Consider the following 23610-nt stretch of genomic DNA (forward strand, 5'->3'; position numbering starts at 1 on the left):
GGCTGCTGAACGGTCACGCCCCACGCATTCTGTTCTTGACAAACTGTCACATAGAGACACTTCCTGTTGCTCCTGCTGATAAGCCTGCTGTGAGTGCTTCCCGATCTGCAGAAGAGGAGGAAACGTGACTCTAGGAGAGAGAATGAGACAGCCAAGTACATCATCTATTTCTGACTACAAGTTTCTAGGAGATAGCTCACTCTTGTAGAGAGGGATTTACACTATTCTGTCTTCAAAACAACAGAAAATCAAATGTCAATGACTTTAAGTTTCTGGGTTGGTCCCGGTGAGATGGAAACCTGTGTTCTATTTCCTGGATCTTGGCCCAGGGTTGACAGGTTGTGAGAGCCCCTTGGTTTAGCCTCTGGGTAAAAAATCCTGGTGGAAGCTGGGCGTGGTGGCGCATGCTTGTAATTCCTGGGAGGCAGAGACAGGAGGATCAGGTAGGTTTGAAGCACCCTGTTTCCAAATTTTAAAAAAAAGTATAAAAATAGGTACTGGGAATGTAGTCTGGAGGTAGAAGGGTTTCCAGGTACCCCAGTACCACCAAAAAAAAAAAAAAAAAAAAAAAAAAAAAAAATCCTGGTGGAAAGTCTGCTTTGACAAAATGGGTTTTTTATTTTATTTATTTTATTTATTTTTTTTAATTTAATTTTTTTAATTTTTTTTTATTGGTGCACTGTATTCATACATCATAGTGGGATACATACTTTTGTAGACATACATGCACACAATGCCCAGTCAGCCCCCACCCAATCCCCACCCCATTCTCTCCCTATCCCTCCCTCCCATGCTTGGCTTAGTGGTTGACATCTAGTATTATAGCAATTTATCCAAAATTAAAAATGATATTCTCACATAACAGTTTCATTTGTCTGATACCAAGCTTTTGATGACTTAAAGATAACATTTCAATATTTCTTTTTGCTTTCTTTCTTACCAGAGAATATTTTTTTTTCTATTTTTTTAGGTGCAACTATCATATATTTATATATTTATTTTTCAGAAAAAAATCTATCCTAATATGGAATATGGACTCTAGGTACCCAAAACGATCTTGAAAAAGAACAAAGCTAGAAGATATATATTTTCTGATTTCAAACCATATAAAGCTACAATAATTGAAACAGTGTAGTACTATTCTAAAGGCAGATATATAAACCATTGGAGTTAAATAAAAGCCTAGAGCTAAATTCTTCCCTATATTGTCAAGATATTTTTGACAAGGTTTCCACGAACATTTGGTGGTGGAAATAATAATCTTTTAACTAAATGTTGTTGAAAAATAATAATTACATGGAGGGGACTTCCGGGAAGATGGCAACCGAGAAAAGTGGGGCTTAAGAGCCCTGCTAACAACCAATCTCCATTACCACAAAACCAGCGCCTTTCATAGCCAGAAAACACCATCACCAGAAAAACAAAAAAACCACCAGGCTCCAGAGAGAAAGCGGACTGAGAACAGAGCTCAGGGCCACAGAGGAGACACACGCGCCCGAGGACGCGGCAGCAGCGCCATACTGCCGGCGGCAACGGCGAACTCATCGGACGGCTACAGCAAGCCGAGGTGAGCCGCTGTGGAACAGCCAGGCGGGATCTTTCGGCGCAGAGAGGATTTAAAGCTCCCAGTGGCTGAACTCAGCACACGCTGCAGGGATTCAGAGTGGAAATCAAAACTAGAGAAGAAAAAATACGCCAGCCTCATGGCCGAGGGCGTGGCCGCGGCGCCATATTGCCACCGGCGGCGGCAGCAGCAGTGAATTCGCCGAATCCAGTACAGCTACATCTGCGTACTCAAGAACAGTGAGTCAAATTGCGGGCCACAGAGGAGAAATCCCAGTACTGTACCTCACTGTACCCAGTGAGGGAGTGGTGGTGGCAGAGATATCACACCATAGGAGAACGTGCAACCTGGCACCCCCCATATTTTAAAACAGCCTCTATTGACTCCCTGGGTCGGAGACTCTGTGATAAAACCCAGTAAAGGAGTAGTGGGGTCTGAGATACTACTGACTCGAGATCCAGAACACCTTAAGTGAAGTCATAGTGACCCAAGGGAAGAACCCAGAGAAGGCACAAGCATCCGAAATCATGGGAAAGAGGAATAATACTGGAGCAATGAATACCGCCCACAACCCCACAACATCAGAACCTGATAAAACAGAAAATCAGAGATTTCTAGAAGATCAAATCAGGAAAATAACTGTAGAAATAATAGAGGTGCTTCGAAAAGAACTCAGAGAGAGCCAAAAAGAGATAAAGGATGCAATTAATGAAGTAAAGGCCTCAATTCAAAGCACAAACAACCGATTAGACCACATGGAGAACAGAATCTCGCTCTTAGAAGATGATCATTCCAAAAATGAACGCATAGTTTCTAATCTAGAAAAAAATATCCAACAGCAGGAATCTGACATTGAAGAAATATGTGCCCATCTTAAGAGAGCTAACCTAAGAATAATTGGAATAGAGGAGGGAAAAGAAAGTGAAACCAAAGGGATCAACAATCTCTTCAAGGAAGTAATAGCAGAAAATTTTCCAAACATAGAGCAAGAGGTTGATATACAGGTCCAGGAAACTTATAGAACTCCCTTTCGACGGGATCGGAGAAGAGGATCCCCACGCCACATAATTGTCAAAATGACCAATGTGGAAGCCAAGCAGAGAATCTTAAAGGCAACAAAAACAAAGGGCCAAGTGACATTCAGAGGCAAACCAATTAGAATCACTCCAGACTTCCCAAACCAAGTCATGAGAGCCAGAAGGGCTTGGAGTAACATATTCCCAATTCTGAAAGAAAACAACTTCCAGCCAAAAATTTCCTATCCAGCAAAACTTTCTATCAAATTAGATGGAGAAATAAGAAGCTTCCATGACAAAGATTTATATATAGGTCTTTTATCTATTTTGAGTTAATACTTGTATGTGGGATTAGGTAAGGGTCCAATTTTATTCTTTTCCATGTAATTATTATTTTTCAACAATATTTAGTTAAAAGAATATTATTTCCACCACCAAATGTTTGTGGAAACCTTGTCAAAAATAACTTGACAATATAGGGAAGAATTTAGCTCTATGCTTGTATTTAACTCCAATGGTTTATATATCTGCCTTTAGAACAGTACTACACTGTTTCAATTATTGTAGCTTTATATGGTTTGAAATCAGAAAATATATATCTGCTAGCTTTGTTCTTCTTCAAGATCGTTTTGGGTATCTAGAATTCATATTCCATATTAGGATAGATTTTTTTCTGAAAAATAAATATATAAATATATGATAGTTTCACCAAAAAAACAGAAAAAAATATGCTCTGGTAAGAAAGAAAGCAAAAAGAAATATTGAAATGTTATCTTTAAATCATCAAAAGCTTGGCATCAGACAAATGAAACTGTTATGTGAGATTATCAATTTTAATTTTGGATATTGCTATAATACTAGATGTCAACCACTAAGCCAAGCATGGGAGGGAGGGATGGGGAGAGAATGGGGTGGGGATCGGGTGGGGGCTGACTGGGCGAGGTGTGCATGTATGTCTACAAAAGTTTGTATCCCACTATGATGTATGAATACAGTGCACGAATAAAATAAAATTAAAAAAAAATTACATGGAAACGAATAAAATTGGACCCTTACCTAATCCCATATACAAATATTAACTCAAAATAGATAAAAGACCTAAATATAAATCTTAAGACAATAAACTTTTAGGAGAAAATCTGGGTCATAAAACCTCACAGCATTGAAATTGGTAGTGATTTCTTGGTTATGATTTCAATGGCACAGGCAACAGAAGAGTATACAAACTCCCTAAAAAATAAAAAAAAATATTGTATATCCAAAGACAATGTAAACAGAGTTAACAGTTGCTAATAGAATGGGATAAAATATTTCCAAATGCTATATCTGAAGGTATATTAATATTCCAACTAGAAATCCTAAAAATTAACAACAATAAAGGCAAATAATACCCTTTAGAGATAGGTAACAGACTAACATAAATAATGAATCTCCACAGATAACCAATCTTGGTTGTCTGTTGGATGGAAAATCTTGTTTCTCTAGTTCTGATGTGTGTTATCTATTTCTTCTTTGTAGTTAATCTCTTTGAGTATTTTCTCTAGTGCTGGTTTTGAAGACATAAATTCCTTCAGTTTCTGTTTGTCATGGAAGCTTCTTATTTCTCCATCTAATTTGATAGAAAGTTTTGCTGGGTAGGAAATTTTTGGCTGGAAGTTGTTTTCTTTCAGAATTGGGAATATGTTACTCCAAGCCCTTCTGGCTCTCATAACTTTGTTTGGGAAGTCTGGAGTGATTCTAATTGGTTTGCCTCTGAATGTCACTTGGCCCTTTGCTTTTGTTGCCTTTAAGATTCTCTGCTTGGCTTCCACATTGGTCATTTTGACAATTATGTGGCGTGGGGATCCTCTTCTCCGATCCTGTCTAAAGGCAGTTCTATAAGTTTCCTGGACCTGCGTATCGACCTCTTGCTCTATGTCTGGAAAATTTTCTGCTATTACTTCCTTGAAGAGATTGTTGATCCCTTTAGTTTCACTTTCTTTTCCCTCCTCTATTCCAATTATTCTTAGGTTAGCTCTCTTAAAATGGGCCCATATTTCTTCAATATCAGATTCCTGCTGTCGGATACTTTTTCCTAGATTAGAAACTATGCGTTCATTTTTGGAATGATCATCTTCTAAGAGCGAGATTCTGTTCTCCATGTGTTCTAATCGGTTGTTTGTTCTTTGAATTGAGGCCTTTACTTCATTAATTGCATCCTTTATCTCTTTTGGCTCTCTCTGAGTTCTTTTCGAAGCACCTCTATTATTTCTACAGTTATTTTCCTGATTTGATCTTCTAGAAATCTTTGATTTCCTGTTTTATCGGGTTCTGATGTTGTGGGGTTGTGTGCATTCATTGCTCCAGTATTATTCCTCTTTCCCATGATTTCGGATGTTTGTGCCTTCTCTGGGTTCTTCCTTTGGGTCACTATGACTTCACTTAAGGTGCCTGGATCTTGAGTCAGTAGTATCTCAGACCCCACTACTCCTTTACTGGGTTGTATCACAGAGTTTCCGACCCAGAGAGTCGATAGAGGCTGCTTTAGACTGTGGGGGGTGCCAGGTTGCACGTTCTCCTATGGTGTGATATCTCTGCCACTGCCCCTCTCCCACTGGGTCAAGTCCCAGGGAGTACAGTACTGGGATTTCTCCTCTGTGGCCTGCAATTTGACTCACTGTTGTTGAGTAAGCAGATGTAGCTGTACTGAATTCAGTGAATTCGCTGCTGCTGCCCCCGGTGGCAATATGGCGCCGCTGCTACGCCCTCAGCTGTGGGGCTGGAGTTTTTCTTCTTGGTTTTGATTTCTACTCTGAATCCCTGCAGCGTGTGCTGAGCTCGGCCACTGGGAGCTTTAGGTGATCTCTGCGCCGAGAAATCCCGCCTGGCTGTTCCGCAGTGGCTCACCTCGGCTTCTGTAGCCATCCTGTGAATTCGCCGGTGCCGCCGGCAGTATGGCGCTGCTGCCGCGTCCTGGGTCGTGAGGCCGCGTCCTCGGGCTTGAGGATCTCCTCTATGGCTCTGTTCTCAGTCCACTTTCCTTCTGGTACCTGGTGATTTTTTTTTTCCCTCTGGTGATGGTGTTTTCTGGCTATGAAAGGCGCTGATTTTGTGGTAATGGAGATTTGTTGTTAGTGGGGCTCTTAAGCCCCGCTTTTCTCGGTCGCCATCTTCCCGGAAGTCCAGAATGGGTTTTACCTAGGCTTCTTGAATAGCGTTGAAAGCAATGTAAGAAACGTCTTTGAGGTCATTGGAGATATCACACTAGGTCATCAGAGTACTCTACCTGAGCATTTGCAGGGAAGGCTGTGGCTCCTGGGTCTGCTATGAGTGATTAAAAGCTTTTGCTATGTCTCTTTTCTCCCTAACACACTCTTCTCCCTGGCAGGATAAAGTCCTCTTGCTTCCTTCAAGGGTAAAGCATTAGGTGAAATGATCAGTCACTCCCCCATTATCAAGGGTGCTGATTCTGAGTGTGAAGAGATGGTTGACCCATGGCTGACATGGGTTTGATCTCATAATGACCGTATAGGTCTGATATCATAAAGACCTTAAGTTCTAGAGACCCAGTTACAAACATTTTATTCTACTTCAGGCTCCAGGCCTGACTTTAGGTTTGGAAAATAATCACTAAGACCACTCATAATTCATAAAGTCACTTTCTATGTGGGATCAGAATGATTCTTCTGGAATGTTTCAACTGCTAATTTGCTTTAGCCCTGAAATCCAGTGAGAGGGTCCAGAGACGATGGGGAGTGTTGGAACTTGTTCTTTGGTTTTTGTTGGAGCAGGAATAGTATGCCCAGGAGGCCTCTCCTAAATCCCAGGAGAGAAGCAGCAGGCTGGCAGGAGCCACACAAGAAGCCCACACCACCTGTCAGGGCTCCTGCAGCCCGCCACGCTGCTCCGGGCGGATCTGCCTTGTGCTTCCCGGGACTGTTCCTGAAACTGCATCTCCTCATTTTTTCAGCCCCTAAAGTTCTATTTATCCTGTAAGACCTGGCACTAAAATTACTTCTACTTTTCTGACCAATTCCAAAGGACTCGATAGATCTCACTTTTTCCCTCTGCGTGTTCCAAAGTGTCGCCATCTACCTGTGCTACAGCATTTGTTGAACAGTAGGGAGTCAGATATGAACACTTTGTCTCCCCAACTGGACTGTGAGTTCTTGGGCTCAGTATAATGTTTTGTTTGTTTGTTTGTTTGTTTGTTTATTTATTTATTTCATCTTCCCCAGAGCCTGGATACCTGTCACCCAGGAGTTTACTATCAGCTGAAATGAATTCATAATTCATGGAGTCTTATTTTTGGTCCTAAAATAGGGTTGTTATAAAAATCAGAAACCATCAATGTGGAACTTGTTGATTAGATTAGTTGGCTATTAATCACTCTATGAATATGTCTTTCTGTTCTCCTTTTGTATTTATTTTATTTTGTACTGAGGATTAGACTCAAGGACGTTATGCCTCTGAGTTACACTCCCAGCCCCTTTTCTTTTTGTTTTGAAACAGGGTCTTGCTCAGTTGCTGAAAGTCTTGCTAACTTGCCAAGACTGAGCTCAAACCTGCGATTCTGTCTCAGCCTCCTAAGTACTGAGATTACAGGCATGTGCCACTATACCTGGCTCTCCTTTTGTACTTATAAAGTTATTTTTTAAAATTGTTAGCTTGTTTAATCATATTGCAGTAGGGTCTGCCAAGGAAGTAGCTCCCTGCTTCTCCCCTTGCCCCCAACAAGGAAAGTGGAGCCAGCATGGAGGTGAGGGCTGGAATTAAGGTGAGCAAAGAAGATAGAGCTATGGCCTGCTCTTCTTCATACCCCAGTCTTAGAGTTTAAGAGATTTGTTTTTTCCTACTAGAAGTCGTCCCCTCATAGTTGGTGTTACAGGTAAGCGGTACCTGAGCGTGTACCTGTTAATGTCCTCTTGAGTATGTTTGCTCCAGGAAAATCATTGCCTTGTGACTGGGAGAGATGACTCCCAGCAAGTCCATTTATCATATGCCTAGAGTAATTGAAAGGTAATCCTTTTTCAAACGTGAGTTACAGAGCTTTGTAATGTGCCGTTTATCAGTGTCTACAGTGGGGAGGAAGAACATCAGGGCAAGTTTATTACTTAAACAGTTTGTTCTCGATCCTCCTTAGGGTCCAATTTTCCATACCTTGTTCTGGTACATAATTATAGTCTATCTTGATGAATTTTGATGAAAACCTTGATTAAGCTCCTAGAGTCACTTGCACCAAGTGTGCAGTAGGCATTTGAGTTTGCTTAGTAATTAGACTTAAGTGTCTACTTAAACACATTTTGGTTAAACATTTAATATGTACCATACAAGAGTATTTTTTTTGGGGGGGGATAAAGCCCAACAACTTTGGAAACTGGAAAAAATCTAGAATTCACAACTAGGTAGGTAAGTTTGAGAATGTCCCCCAAAAGAGGAAAAGAGATCAAAGCAGTCAATGGAAGCTAAGACAGGAAGATCACAGATTCCAGGCAAGAAAGACCTTGTTTCAAAATAAGAAGTAAAAATATCTGGGGGTATAGCTCAGAGGTAGAATGCCTCTGGGATTGATCCCCAGTACCAAACCAAAAACCAAAAACCAAACAAATCCTCCCTCCCCCCTAGAGAAAAACAACTTAAAAAAATGGAAAGATCCCATTTCTTTTCCCTTCCATCAAGATGGCATCTACATGGACTGCAAACCTTGGCTGAATAGAACAGAATGGCACAGTTTGCATTCACATCAAATGAATTACTTAGAACCTATTTAATTCCCAGTTTTAAGGAATCAATGGAAACTACAGAGAGAAAAATCATTGTCTTTCTAGGTGTGGTGGCTCACGCTTGTAATCCCAGTGCTTGGGAGGCTGAGACAGGAGGACTGCATAGGTTCCAAGCCAGTCTCAGCTACTTAGTGAGGCTCTCTGCAACTTAGTGAGACCCTGTTTCCAAATATAGTATAAAATAGGTCTGGGAATATAGCCTGGAGGTAGAAAAGCCCCTGGGTTCCACCCCCAGTATCACAAAAAAAAAAAAAAAAAGAAAAATCATTGTTTCCAGATTTTCTTTGCCTGTAATTTCAGTACTTGGGAAGATGAGACAGGAGGATCACATGTTTGAGGACAGCCTCAGCAAGTAGTGAGACTTTCAGTGAGAAAACCTAGTGAGACCCTGTTTTGAAATAAAAATAAAATAGGGCTAGGGGTATAACTTGGAGGTAGAGTGCCCATGGGTTCAACCCCTAGTACCACAGAAAGAACAAAGAACAAAAACCAACCAAACAACAGCAGCAGCAGCAGCAGCAGCAACAACAACAACAACAACAACACACACACACACACACACACACACACAAACAATTACGTATAGTGTGTACTTCTAGTCTCAGTATTTGGGGAGTCTAAGGCAGGAGAATCATTTCAGCCCAGGAGTTCAAGACCAACCAAACAAAAATCCTTGCAGCTGTTGTGTGGACAAATGATAATACTGTCCTAATGCATTCCAGGCTAAGCTCCCTAATGCCACTCAAGTTTATGGGGCTTAAGCCAAGAAACATTTACTTAGCACCTGCTTCTATATCTCCCCCACATCCTATGTGTGCTCCTGGGGCACTGGACTTCATTAAAAGTTGAACAATGGGTAGCCGGGCGTGGCACGCTTGTAATCCCAGTACTTGGGAGGCTGAGACAGGAGGATCAGGGTTCACGGCCAGCCTCAGCTACTTAGTGAGGCTCTCAGCAACTATGTGAGAACCTGTTACCAAATAAAGAATAAAAAAATAGGGCTGGAGGTGTAGCTTGGAGATAGACTACCCCTGGTTTCAATTCTTAGCACCCCCCCAAAAAAAAAAAATGAACAATGGGTGTAGGTTGTAAGTTCATGGAGAAGAGACTGGCCTTAATAAGAGTGGCAGACACAGAGAAGGCACCTGATCCATGTGACTAAATAGGAATGAAGACAGGGCTACCGCCCCCAGCAGATCAAGGTCTAAGCTCAGGCTGGGGGTGAGCAATTGGTCCACTTCCTTAGAGACGAGAGTGAGTCAAGTCTTGGGGGAAGCACACAGGAAGGAAGTGCAGAAATATTAAAGGAGGCCTCTAGTCTGTCCTCCATAACTGCTTACCTCTTCAGTCCACGGCAGGACATGACCAGCTCAGCCCAGTTAGCTCCACCGCTTCTCACAGCTGGGAGGGAGTCCTTTGCCAGGCTTGTAGTCTTGTGGGACAAAAGAGGGACTCTTTCAATGTCACTCCCCTACTCTGTATTCCAATTTAATTAATCTTCATGGGACATTTCGAATAAAATTATATCCTTCCCCTTCCACGATGGTGAACATTTAAAATTGCATTCCACAAACACCTATTAAAAGCAGAATTTCAGGTCTAAGCTAGTGGCCAAATTCCATTTAAAAAGAGGGTATTAAGTAAATTAGTTGAGCTGATTAAAAACACTTTCATCAAAGTAGAATATTGGTGCCAACAATATTAAGCGTTGAAATATTGATTTCTCTCTCTCTCTCTCTTTTTACAGCAGGTAGGTATTAGCAGGACAGAAAAGTGATTCCTCCTTCATGTGGGAAGGCGGGGAAGGGGAAACTAGCGACCTACCACTGGGGACTCAGGCAAGGGAAGGACCGTGGAGGCCCGAGGGCAGAGGATGGCGAGCGGACGGGGCTGGGGCGGAGGCGGCAGAGGGCGGCGCCTGGAAGGGGCTCTGCGGCTCCCCTCCACCTGCGGCCCGTCGGGTCCCGAGCGCGGGCACCGGGCGCTGCCGCTCCCGGCCGCCAGAGGGCGCGGCGCGGCGGGCGCGGCGGAGAGGAGGAGGGAGGCGGAGGAGGGAGCCGGAGAAGGGTCAGCCGCGGCGGCAGGGCGGCGGCGGCGGCAGCGGCGCAGCTCGGATCCCCGCGTCTCCCGTCCCCGCGCCCGGGCAGGGCGCGCCGCCCCGCCGCCGGGATGCAGCCGCTCGCCCGCCGCGGCCGCCGCCGGGCGCTCCCCGCGCTGCTGGCGCTCCTCACCTGCTCGGCGGGTAAGTCGCGGCGGCGGGCGCCGGGCTCGGGAGGCGCGGGCCGGCCATGCCCCGGGGCGCCCGCCGCCGCCCGCCGCACAGCGCCCCCTCGCGGCGCCCCCGCGCCCCCGCCCCCGCCGCCTTCCGCCCGGCCGGCGGGCTGGCGGGCGGCCGAGCGGCGCGCCCACCGCGGAGCGGGCGCCGGGCACGCCGAGCAGCGGGGAGCGGCCGCCAGAAACTTTAGCGCACGCCGCCGACTCCGCCCGGCCGGTCCCGAGGCGCCGCGCCCCGCGGGACCCCGAGCCCCCGCTCTTCCCGGGAAAGTGAGAGCCGTCTGCAAACTGTGCCGGCCGCGTCCCCTGTGCCCCGGTGCCCGCGCCTCCTTCCAGTTTCCTACAAAGGCGTGCGCCCTCCCTGCCCCATGCAATTGGGATGGAAGTTGTTTTTTTCTTTCCTTAAAAAAATATCCTTGCAATCGACTTTTGCGACGAGAGTTGTTCAAGTTTGAGAGCTAGGGCACAAGATGAGTCTCTTTTCAGAATCCTGTTTTCATGGTGCCGTGCTGTTGTCCCGGATTTGCTTGTGTTTTCAGGCTAGGAAACGGCAGTAATTTCCGATTTTTAGAAATGGCAGGATTTTGTAGTTTAGAAAAAAAAAAAAAACGCAGCGTTTCTGCACACTGCTTTGCTTAGCCCACCGGAACCTTGACAGCCCGTTTTTATTTGAATTAAGGGCTTTACGTAGGGTATTTGTTGCTTCTGGCTATCCTTGGCCTTTCTATAGGTGCTGGGTAAGTGTGGGAATATCGAGTGAGATTAGTTGGTAATTGTTCAGGCACATGATTAAATTGGCAACAGTGTAATTAACAGCGTTTGAGCACCGTGGACAGAAGGCTGCCATTGATCTTGGGGAGCGATTGGATTTGGCTGTTACTCTGTGGTGGAAGACAAAACACTGTTGGGTGGTAGCCCTGGGTGAAGAGCAGGCTTGGAGGTTGGGGAAATTGACGAGGTGACTGCTGGCTGTATCATTTGGCTTATTGCCTGGACATTTTGCAACTAACCAAAAGGGTGGGTGGTAGCTGAAATTGGCCTTCTATTTATAGCATTGCACTTAATAATGTTGTCCCGGGAATACAATATTTGTATATAATACATACACTGTATAGGTTGAAATGCACATTTGTATTTCCACATGTAATCTATTTCTTATTACCCTTAAGGGAATGTTTGCACTGTCCAAATTTGATAATACACTGAAGGACATTAAGAATGAACTAAAATGTCAACACATTTTTAGAGATGTCGATTAGCCTTGGGAAGTTGTCAGATAAGCACAATAAATAAGACATAAAACCCATTAAAAGGTCCCTGTGAGACATTTGGGCTTTGTGAACTGGCTTTCATGGTTTGGTACAGACAGGAGGCTATTGTCCCTGAGGTCTAGAGTAAATCGTGAGTACGTTTTATTGAGCTCAATTTTGATGCTGGGGGAGGGACACTGAAAATTATAAAGATGTAGTCCCATTCATCCTCTTCTTAGAAGTTTGCTGAAACCGACAATCCAACAGGAGTCCTGAGACATAGGAACAATTCTGAAAGTATCCTCCTATAAGATCTGTCCGAGCCAGGCCTGATGGTACTGTAATTCCATTGCTTTGGAGGTGGAGACAGAAGGATCACAGGTTCAAGACCAGCCTTAGCAACTCAGTGAGACCCTGTTTCAAAATAAATAATAAAAAATTGGTCAGGGGGTGTAGCTCGGAGGTTGAATGCCTCTGGGTTCCATCCCCAGACCTGCAAAAAGAAAAAAAAAAAAAAAAAAAGAGTAAAAAATAGGGCTAGAGGTGTAGCTCCGAGGTAGAATGCCCCTGGGTTTAATCCCTAGAATTTAAACAAAACAAAAAAAGATGGGTTGGACTGTGAATAGTTCTCTACACTGTATCATATTTAAGTGTTTTGAGGAAAGCCAATACAGAAATTTATTTTAAACCCATCTGCATATACCAACAAAATTCACTGCAACTTCAGTCCTGAAGTCTGGCTCTAGTTCCAGAGTCAGATTTATACAAGCTTCTTGGTCACATTCTGAGCCTTGGTTTTCTCCTATAAAACTGGAAGCGTGGAGTAGATCCCTGAAAACCTTGCTGTCTCTTAGAATTTAATATATGTATTCCATTGCAGCAGAGAATGCTAACTGCCTACCCAATAGCCTGATGTCTCTTCTTTTCCTGACCAGCAAAAGTCAGTGGGATTATATTGGGGATGAGGAGGTGGGTGGAGGAGAGGTAACCAGTGACCTCTCTGTGGAGATGACTGGCTGAGGTTCTTGGGAACACGCACCGAAAGTGGCTGTTGCAGCCGGGATGCAGGCCTTCTTGCCTTGTTTAATTCTTCTCATTGCCCATCCTGTGGATCTGATGGCTGGAGCTGTGGTGGCTGTTTTGTGGCTATGAGGTAACCTTGAAGATGGAAGCTGGTAGTTAGGATGATGGAGCTGAAAGATAGAAGATACACCAGCCCTGTCTCTCACCCATTGCTATTCTTGCCTCGTGTGAGATTATATGCAGCCAAACCTAATCTTAATTTGTAGGTTTATGAAGAAGCTGATTTGAACCACTGTCAAAATAATAGGTATTAACTTTTATCTTTCATATCCCTGTCTCTTCTCCATATAAGCCAAGATGGTATTTCTTAGCACCTGCCAAAATTAGGAATGATTTTTTTGTTCTGAGCCAAGTCTTGCTCAGATTCCTTTCATTGCAGTGAGTCAGAAGTTTTAAAACAGCTAGAGTCGGACCGAATTCCTAGCTGCTTTGTGTTTCTTTGATTTTTCACTCCCCTTTTATTTCTTAAGCAGTATGCAGATTCTACTCATACAGGTTTTCATCTTCCAGGTGGATCATTTGTCATTCAGGACCCCCAGGTCTGGTCATATATTTGACCCTAGGAGTTTGCCTGTAGTTGACAGTCATCCTCTGAGGTACAAGGACATCTCCGAGTGGGGGGGTGGGTATGAAGAAGATGTTCTCACCTTTTTATTAACTTTCTTGGAGCCACAGAAGTTTGGGGCCCAGTACTGAAGCAGCCCTAATAATCAATCTCATTTGGAGCACTAAAGACCAGGTTTTTGCTTCTTATTAATATTATAAACAAGTAAGCAAATATAATTTCTAGGCATAAAGGTAACTACGAGAAATTTGCAAATGTTTTTCCTCTAGTAACACCGTGTAATTACTATGTATAATCCATATTTAACATTGAACAGATTCCCACTCAAGAATAATATTAAGGGCTCTCATAGGTTAATCTCATCTTTCTCATGATAAAGGAAAAGTTGTGAGTGTTGGGGCTTCATTACACCTATCATTGACTAAGGGTCTCCCTTACTACCAGGCTTTCAAAGTGCATGTCTGTAATTCCAGTGACTCAGGAGACTGAGGCAGGAGGATCCCAAGTTCAAGGTCAGGGCTGGAGGTATAGCTCAGTGGTAGAGTACTCATGGGTCCAATCCCAAGTACTCTCCCCTCACACACACAGTATGAAGAAAGTATTAGAAGGGAGAACTGCACACAGTTTCCTTCATTTATTCAAACTAATTATTGAGGACCCACTGTGTGTCAAGCAGTGGGCTATTGCAGGAATAAGATGTATCTAGTCTGTCTCCATCCTCTGAGCTGGCAGTGGAGGAGGAGGGGTGACATCAAACACTAGGGGAACAAGAAACGAATTACAGCTCTGCTAAGTTCTTTGAGAACTTGCTGTAGGAAGTTCTGTGGCTTTTAGCTGGTCTGGCAGCGAGTCTCACAGAATGATCTTGCTCCCCATAGAACCTTTAGTGTCTGGAGACTTGTGGTTGTCACTGGGTGGTGTGGCAGGTGTGCTGCTGGCATCTAGAGCCAGGGATGCTGCTGAGATCCCACAGTGTACTGGCTGGAGAGCTCTGCCCCCACCATCAGTCAGTTGATTATTGGAGTACAAGATGTCACTAGGGCTGGGATTGAGAAACCTTGTATAAAAGCCTAGTAAGAGCTGGGCATGGGGGCACACACTTGTAATCCCAGTACTTGGGAGGCTGAGCCAGGAGGATCATAGGGTCAAAGCCAGCCTCAGCTACTTAGTGAGGCCTTTACAACTCAGTGAGGCCCTGTTTCAAAATAAAGAATAAAAAATAGGGCTGGGGGTGCAGCTATATGGTCTGAGTGTAAGCTCTTTGCCTGCCTGCCTGCCCCCCGCCTCTCTCTCGGCAGTACCAGGGATGGAACCCAGGGGCATTCTACCTCTGAGCTACACCCCCAGCCCTATTTTATTCTTTAATTTGAAACAAGGTCTCTCTAAGTTACAGAGGGCCTTACAGAGTTGCTGAGGCTGGTTGTTTAAACTGCCATTCTCCTGTCTCAGCCTCCCAAATGTTGGGATTCCAAGGGTGGGCCACCACGCCTGGCGTGTGTTTGACCTTATGCTGTGCTTTCTTGTAGTCAAGCAGAAGCCAACCAGGGGAGGGGAAGGGTATGGCAGCAGAGGGATAGGCTTGGTTGTGAAGGAATCAAGTGGAAAAAGGACAGAGTGCCAGAGTTTTGGGGGTGGGGGTGGGCGGGATTGGCAAGATCAGCAGGGGCCAGGGATGATTTAGGACTGTCATGGGACAGTGAATGATTGGACATCCATGCCATGAAGTCCACTCTGGTTGTCCTGTGGACTGGGAGCTGGAGGGGCCAGTGTGGGTGTGGGTAACTGGGAGGAGGCTGCCTTAGAGAACTCAGGAGATGATTAAGACTCTTAGCCCCTGTGATTGATTGGGTCTGGTGGGCTGAGAGGAGGGGTGGGGCAAGGATGAGTCATGGCTTTCTGTCAGGAGCTGACAGGTGGATAGTGCTGTGTACTGACTTAGACACTAATGGCAGAGGCCCAGATTTAAAAAAAATTATTGTGGTTAAATATGCATAGCATAAAATTTATTAGGTGTAATAAATCTTAGGGGTACAGTTCTATAGTCCTAGATGCTCAGATGTTTTTCTGAAATGAATTTTTAATTTTAGGGAGAAGTGAGGCCAAAAAGGTCCGGATAGGTTGAGTTTGGGGTACATGTGAGATGTTCAGGTTTATGTCAGGTGAGCAGATAACGTTTTGGGTCTGGAGTCCAGAAGACATGTCTTCTGGGGAAGGATTTGGGGGTCATTGCACTACATGACAATTTGAGTTTTTAAAAAATAATTAAGGAAAAGAGCTTTATTGATAGAACAAATTCACTTTGTGTGTGTGTGTCGGGGGGGGGGTACTGGGCATGGGGTAATTGGCCTCTGTACTGCGTCTCCATCCCTATTTTTTTTATTTTTATTTCGAAAAGGGTTTCACTAAGCCAGGCGTGGTGGCGTACACTTGTAATCCCAGCATTCAGGAGGCTGAGACTGAAGGATTGTGGTTTGGATTGTGGTTCGTGGATAGCCTCAGCTATTTAGTGAGGCCCTCTGCAACTCAGTGAGACCCTGTTTCAAAATAAAGAATAAAAAACAGGGCTGGGGGTCTAGCTTGGAGGTAGAATGCTCCTGGGTTCCATCCCCAACACCGCCACCCCCCCAAATTTTTTTTTCACTAAGTTGCAGAGGGCATTTGCAAGCTGCTAAAGCTGTCCTTGAACCTGTGATCATCATGTCCGGGCTTCACTTAAGCTTTTTTTTTTTTTCTTTTTTTTTTTTTTTTTGGTGGTACTAGGGTTCCTAGAAACCCTTCTACCTCCGGGCTACACTCCTAGACCTATTTTATACTTTTTATTTGGAAACAGGGTCTCTTAAGCCAGCACAGCTGGCTTCGAACCTACATGATCCTCCTGTCTCCGCCTCCCAAACGCGGGGATTACAAGCGTGCACCACCACGCCCAGCTGCACTTAAGCTTTTATTAAAAACGTATGGGATCATAGATTTTGTAGAAGTTGGGGAAGAAAGCAGTGTTTGTCTATATGATGGGAAGCCGTGGATTTAGACAGGAAAATAAACAACTGAGTATGAATCTCATCAGATAGATTTGCGTTGCTCTCCGGCAAGGCAGCCCCATTTTCTTCTTAGGGGTATGACTTATCTTTACTCCTAAAAGAATATGTTATGCAATGGAAAAGGTGATATATTTTAGTTTACATCATTACTTCCTGTAAGAAGCTCAAGGCTTTTATACATCATGTTGAATTTATCTTCTCTAGATGCAGGAGGGGGTTTTGGAGGAGCGTGTACTTTTTTTATGAGATAAATGGAGTGAAGGTAGTTAAGTGGACAAGGCCTGCTGTGGACACAGCCCCACTGAGCCCTTGAGTTCCCGTCTCGCTCTGCGTCCCAGTGTTAGGACCTTGCTGTTTGTCATGTGAACAAAATAGTCTGTCTTTTTCTGTAGGCCAGGCACTTTTCAGAACCTGAGCACACATCAGCTTTTGATTATTTTCATTTTTCCCTCCTCTGCAGGAAGGAAAGCAGCCTGGGAAAGGTGGGTCCCTGACCCTGGTTTGCCTAGCTGGCACATGGCAGAGCCTGGCTTTGAACCTGGAAGGTCTGAGTCTAGGCTGTGTGTTTTGACCTTACGCTGTACACTTTCTCATAGTTAAGCAAGGCAGGGGCTCCTCTGCTGTGATCTTTCCATTGTACTGTACAGCTAAGGACATAGCCCCTTGAAAGAACTCCTTACAAGTCCCTTAAAGAACTGCATTTGTTCCTGCGTCTCTCCCTGCCTGGCCATTTCTTTTGCCTCCTTACAGTTTGTCCCTGAGATGTGGGGGTCCTCAGCCCACGTGTCCTTGTCTGGGCACATCCAGCCAAGGGGCTTTGTCCTTTTGCTCTGTGGAGGGAGCAGCACTAGGGCCTCTTCCCTCTCCTCCCCACTGGCCTCCACATTTGGGTACTGGCTGCTGCACAAGCTTTCCAACTGCACACATGGGTCCCAAATAGGAAGCCTGGGACCACTGCACTTGTCTTCCACTTCCTGCTCCTCTGGGCTTCCCTTTCCCCCCAGCTCACATTGAGTAGCCAGTACGGTCTGTCTCACAGGCAGCAGCAGCGGCTTCTGCTTTTTCAGTCTCACAGCCTGCTGTGCCCTGACCTGCCCTCAGACCAGCTAGGCCCGACTCCATGAGCTGCCTAGTTGGTACATTCTTGTCCTTTTCTGTCCCCCTGCAGCCACTGTACACACGACCTCCAGAAATATATCTAGGGCACATAGCCGGGTATTCCTTTCATTGAATACTTCAAAAAGATTTCCATCCATAAATTAAAAACCAGACTCCCTGACACTAGCCCCTTTCATGATCATGGTCCCTGCCATGCTCAGCCTCATCAGCCAATCCCCTCAGGAGTCCCTGACATCAGAGTTCTCAGCCCCGGGGGTGGGGAGACCTGACTTTGGGGAGACCCAGAAGACTGGGTTTGGCCACTCAACCCAAAAGTCAAACAGGAAAAATAATGGTGAAGTAGGAAATAAATTTATTTGGTATAGCTATTACCAGGAAGCAAAGAAACCAAACCTCTTTACCCAGAGCCTACAGGAGCTTTAGGTTTAAATAGGGAAGGAATAAAATTGAGGTGCAAGGAAGTATGCTTAGCTAATTAGTCTTGGTCACACTGTGACCTGGAGATCATTTTTCTCAGGCTGGTTCTGCAACATCTTGATGGCTCCAGGGAAGCAGGGACATCATTGTCACTTGAGGGTCCAAGGGATTCTCATCACAAGCTGATGGCTCCTTCTTAGGGGGCCAGTCCCATCATGGAGTGATCTGCCTGCAAGGCTCTCTGTTCCTGGAATCTTGAAAATATCTTACTCTTATCTTGGTGCCTTCAGCCTGGAAGGGGGAGAATTACTAGCATTACAGAAACACTCCTTAAATGATTAACATATCTACCCACAGAGTTGAGCAGGCATCTGCCCCAAAGCTTAAAGTAGAAAGGAGACAGATACAAAATGAAGGTAGAGGTGCCCCAGCTTTTACCCTGTGTTAGTTTCTCTTCAGACATTGCAGTCCAAGGGGAGAGCCAGTGCTTTTAGCAAAAGTAGCCTCTAAGCTGGGTGTGGTGGTGCACTCTTGTAATCCTAGCATTTAGGAGGCTGAGACAGGAAGATCGTGGTTTGAGGATAGCCTCAGCTACTACTTAGTGAGGCCCTTTGCAACTCAATGAGACTCTTTAAAAATAAAGAATGAAAAATAGGGCTGGGGGTGTTGCTCAGAGGTAGAATGTCCTTGGGTTTCATCCCCAGTACCATAAAAAAAGAAAACAAAAGCAGCCTCTAGGCCCCATTACATGCCCACTCCAGTCACTCTGCTTTTCTTGTCCCTGCCCTGCTGGCCCCCACTCCAGGGCACCGGCCACTCCTCCACCCCTCCCAATCCTGCCTTCCCTCCAGGTGTCCCTGCTCTGGGCACACCAGGCTTTTTGCTCTGCTTTGTGTGCAGAGGTCTGTTTCCTGGTTTCCTTGGCACTGTACTTGAAGTCCCTGCAGGGAGGAATTTGCTGCCTGTAGCAGTGCCTTAGCTCACCGCAGGCCTGCTTCTCTGCAGGGGGCAGCCCTCCCCTCAGGCTCCCCAGCCACTGCCTACACTGCTCTCCTCTTGGTTCTTGACTGCCTTGTCTCCCCCACTGGGCCCTAAGCTCCTGGGGGGCTGCACACTCATCTCCAGTTCCCCAGGGTCTCGCATAATGCATAATACGTGGCACTTAGTACACATAGAGTGACTCTTGCCTGTTGAAGCCCAGTGAAAACATGAGTAATGATGATGACAATAGTTGCTGACACCTGCAGCACTTGGCAGGTGCCAGGACCTGTCTGAGGCACTCCGCTTGCTAAGCCGTTTGCTGCTCAGCGGCCTCGTGGACTGGTGCTCTCACTGCCCTCCTGTGTAGACTGACTGGCCCTCCACCCTGTGGTGTGGTGGTGGAGCTGTACCCAGTGTGTCAGCAGCCACAGGAGGAGAGGGAAAGGCCAAGGCCGGCAGCTCTAGCCTCTTGCTGGCCCGGCTGTGCCCTTTGTTTCAATTTTGCTCAACTACCAGCAGATTTCCTTCAAAGCATGTAATTGGAAACAAGTCAGTTGGCTTCGTGCTGTGCTTCCTGGAGTTCAGAACCCCCTCCCAAGGACCCGGGAATTAAGCCTGGAAAGCTCCAGGAAGGGGGAGTCCCTGGAGGCAGGAGGTGTGCTGGGGAGATGTTTTGTGAATAGAAGGTGTATGGCGTCCTAGAGAGAGCTAGGCACCTGTTCTTTCCAGGACAGGTTCCTGCGAGCTTGGTCCTGGGCAGCAGAGCCACGGCACCAGGTTTTATCTTTCCCTCCTGGCTTTCGTGCAGGGCACACGACCACCTAGACAGACAGGCCGACAGCCATCATTTTCTGGTCAGTGGCAGGATGGCAGCTGTTGCCTGAGTTTTCTCATGTGCTAAGCTGGGCACTAAAGGCTTTCCCACATCTCATTTGCTTCCACAGCACTCGGCCGAGATGGTGTTATTTGGTGCCTTTGTGGGTTTCTTTGGTTTCAGGTTGGTTTCTAGGATAGATGTTCTGGGGAAAGTTTGGGAAGACAAATCAGGAGAATTGGAACAAATCAAGTCACAAACTGAGAAAGCAAAATTATCTTTCCCCTGTGGAGAACAGCCCCTGCCTCTCAGGAAACAGCAAAAGATAGCTGACCAGTGTTGCTTAAATGCATTGCAATTATCTCGAGTTTTCTTGCTCTCTGGGGCTTAGGCTGTTCTATAAATCTTAGTTCCGGGTTAGTTGTAAAATCTTGATTTCTCTCTCCACATAGGTGTGCTAATACATTCGTCAGCCTGAATTAGTTATCACGAAAAAGGTCTGATTTCTATTGCCTGCCCTCATTTGCACTTTAAATATAGTTCGATGTCTCAGTTCTCCACAATTTATGTTGAAAATAGAAAAGGGAAAATTACTTTTAAACAGCAGTTTGGCATGTAACGGCATGATTTACCTTGGATTATTTCTCCAACTGTACATTAAGGCACCAAGACCACGGTTTCAAGACTAGTTTCCCCTACTGAATTAGTGTGAAACCAAAGGGCAGACAAGGAGCCCCACGTGGTCATTCCTGTGTGCTCCTTTGGCAGGGGGAAGCCAAGAGTTGGGGCTTTCTTCCTCTCTCCTCCTTCTCCCTCAGTCCATAGCCCAGGTTTATAGCCTTCCATTTGCAATGTGTGTGCTCTCTTTTTTAGCAATTGGTAGATTTTAATTTTCAAGAAAAAATAAGTCGCCGGGCGTGGTGGCACACGCTTGTAATCCCTGCGCTTGGGAGGCTGACACAGGAGGATCGCACGGATTCAAAGCCAGCCTCAGCTACTTAGTGAGGCTTTCAGCAACTTAGTGAGACCCTATTTCCAATATATATATATATATATATATATATATATATATATATATATATATATATATATATGTCTGGGAGGATAGCCCGGAGGTAGAAAGCCTCTGGGTTCCACCCCCAGTACCACCAAAAAAAAAAAAAAAGAAAAGAAAAATTAAGTCTATCATACACATAAAAAATACATTTCATGCAGACCTGAAGCTAATAATTCAGCCTTCGTGGCAACTGATAGAATGAGAGTTATGTATAAGTACAGTACACATACAATTCCCATACTTTATCTTCTCATACTGTGATTTATTTGTATTTTATATATCCAACTATGCTCACTTGATTAACATATCTGAAATTTGCACCAATTCAGAATACAGAAATTTTTAAAAAGGGAGAAGCAAAGCCAAGCACAGTGACCTAGCTCCTCTCAATTTATGAAAGTGGAAACATTTATAAATAGAAATAATTTAAGACACACACTTTAGTAGTGAGAACTAAACATACACAGGATAAAAATTAAATAAATCTTGGTAGAGTTAATGAAGGGGCTAGGCAATTTCTTATCTTACTTGCAAATATTTCTCATTTTCCTCATCTACTCATCTCTTTGCACCATTTCTCCATTTCCATGAAACCAGAATTTTATTGGTGACAATTCTGCAAATGATTCATTATTTTAAGATTAGATTAATTGCTGGTATAGCATATTCTGTGTTTTCAGAATACATTTAGATTCTTGATGATTTCTTTTGTTTTAGATTTTGGAAATGTAAAGATAAACCAATTGGAACGTGAAATAAAACATTCTAATGGGGATTATTTTGCCATATGATTTGTTCTTGTGAAATCAACTGATGGATTTCTTATGTCATTGTATTAAATATATAATTTGTATCTATCATGGGAAAAAGGAGTTTTTAATTTCACAGTAGAGTGAAGAGGAGAAAGGACAGACTTTTTCTTAGGGTTTTTTTTTTTTAAAACTCTGCGTCTGTGTATTTTTAGAGGATTAAACTAGAATCTAGTTTAATGTTACCTCAGTTAAGCCTCGTCCGAGTGAAGGAATGGTGCCTTGTTTATAAAATGCAGGATTGGTGGAATCACTTGATTTACCAACAGCATCTTCCCTCTATGTGATGTCTACTTTAAACACTTACCATGGCAAATGGCACTAGCTGGCTCCTTGTGAAAGGCTGAACATGCGTTAGTAATCTTTAGAACCCGTCCAGAAGAGGCGCCTTTCCTGCACTTGATCTGCATTCGCAGGCAGCTGCTCATGCATTGACCTCACAGACAAGCCAGGTGAAAGGCAACACTGGGTGCAGATGATGTTGCCAAAGCTGTTCCACTGGGAAAGTAATTTTACTTGATAAAAGAGGAAATTCTAAGCCAGAGATCTTTGTCTGTGTTTGGAGTAGGAATTGATTAGGGTAAGGGAGATGGGTTTTAGAATCAAAGTCATGTCTGGCGGTGGTTCTTAATATCCTTCAAGTTCTTAGAATGTTCCGCTTTCTGGAATTCTGTGGTGATAAGTGATGCTATCATTGTTATGATCTTCGTGGATGTTTATGATTTCTTTATTTTTGGTGCTAAGCAAATGCTCTACCACTGAGCTTCTCACCCTTAGTTCCTGATGTTTATTGAATAATTCTATTTTTGTATCTTCATGAAGTTTTTTTTTTTAATTTACTTTTTGGTATTGGGAGTTGAATGCAGGGGCATTCTGCCTCCAAGCTAAACCTCCAGCCCTTTTTAAATTTTGAAACAGAGTCTAAGTTGCTGAGGGTCTCATTAAGTTGCCAAGGCTGGCCTCAAGCCTGAGATCCTCCTGTCTCAGCCTTTCAAGTACTGGAATTATAGGCATGCACCACCATGCCCAACTCCCTTGAGGGGTTTAAATGTGCAGATAATCTTGGAGGTTAATGAAAGAAAGCAATACCAAAATATTAAGTACTCTGTAGCAGAACTTAAAATGGTGTTTGGGCTTAAATCTTTCTAGATCTTGATGAACAAAGATTTGGGCTGTGTGTGTGTGTAAAGTGAGAACATTGGGAGAGGCACTAAACTTCATTCTATGGGGTGGGTGTTGCCTGGTGTTAGGAGTAGGCCTCCCTAAGCATTGTGACTCCCAGGGCTCTAGTGAAGACATTCATTCATTCATTCATTCATTCATTCCATTGTTGGTTCATTCATTCAGTATCATTGAGCTCCTTCTACATGCTACCTGTATTCTTGGTATATAAGACAAACAGCCAATACAACTATATTCCTGCCCTCATGGGGCTTGCAGTAAACTAATGTGTACAATAAATAATAGACAAATCCATGTGTATCAGTTGGTGATAAGTTCTCTGATGAAAAGTACAGCAGACTGAGGGGATAAGCAGAATGTGGAGTCAGGATTTGTTGTTTTAGATGAGGTGGTCTCAGGGAGGCCCAAGGTTCTATCTGTTCTTACCTAAATTCCACGCAGAGGTTCATTTGGCTTGCATTTGGCTTGCATTTCAATTTCACCCTGCCGTCTTGAAATGTCATTCTGGAAATGGAAACGATTAAACCATGTTAGTCACTTGCTTCTTAGTGTGAATATGTTTTAGATTATTTCCTTTAAGCAAATGTTAATGGAGAACTAGAGGAGTGGATGTCTGGGGGTGGGGTGAGAATAGGTAGAAGGGATCCAGAAGTGGGTGGGGTCTCCCTGGTGCCCCAGT

At 44.4% G+C, this 23610-nt stretch overlaps 1 protein-coding gene across 2 annotated transcripts in view; it reads left to right on the forward strand.

Moving 5' to 3' along the window:
* Positions 1 to 10511: 10511 nt before the first annotated feature.
* Positions 10512 to 23610, forward strand: part of B3GLCT (beta 3-glucosyltransferase) — a gene marked incomplete at both ends in the record, with an annotated part of 136215 nt that continues 123116 nt past the window's right edge. For both annotated transcript variants that reach the window (XM_080719912.1, XM_080719913.1), the window contains one exon: positions 10512 to 10584. In XM_080719912.1, the coding sequence (XP_080576038.1) occupies positions 10512 to 10584 (73 nt within the window). The remainder of the gene's footprint in view (positions 10585 to 23610) is intronic.

Source organism: Muscardinus avellanarius, assembly GCF_963383645.1.
Source record: "Muscardinus avellanarius genome assembly, chromosome: 2".
NCBI lineage: Eukaryota > Metazoa > Chordata > Mammalia > Rodentia > Gliridae > Muscardinus > Muscardinus avellanarius.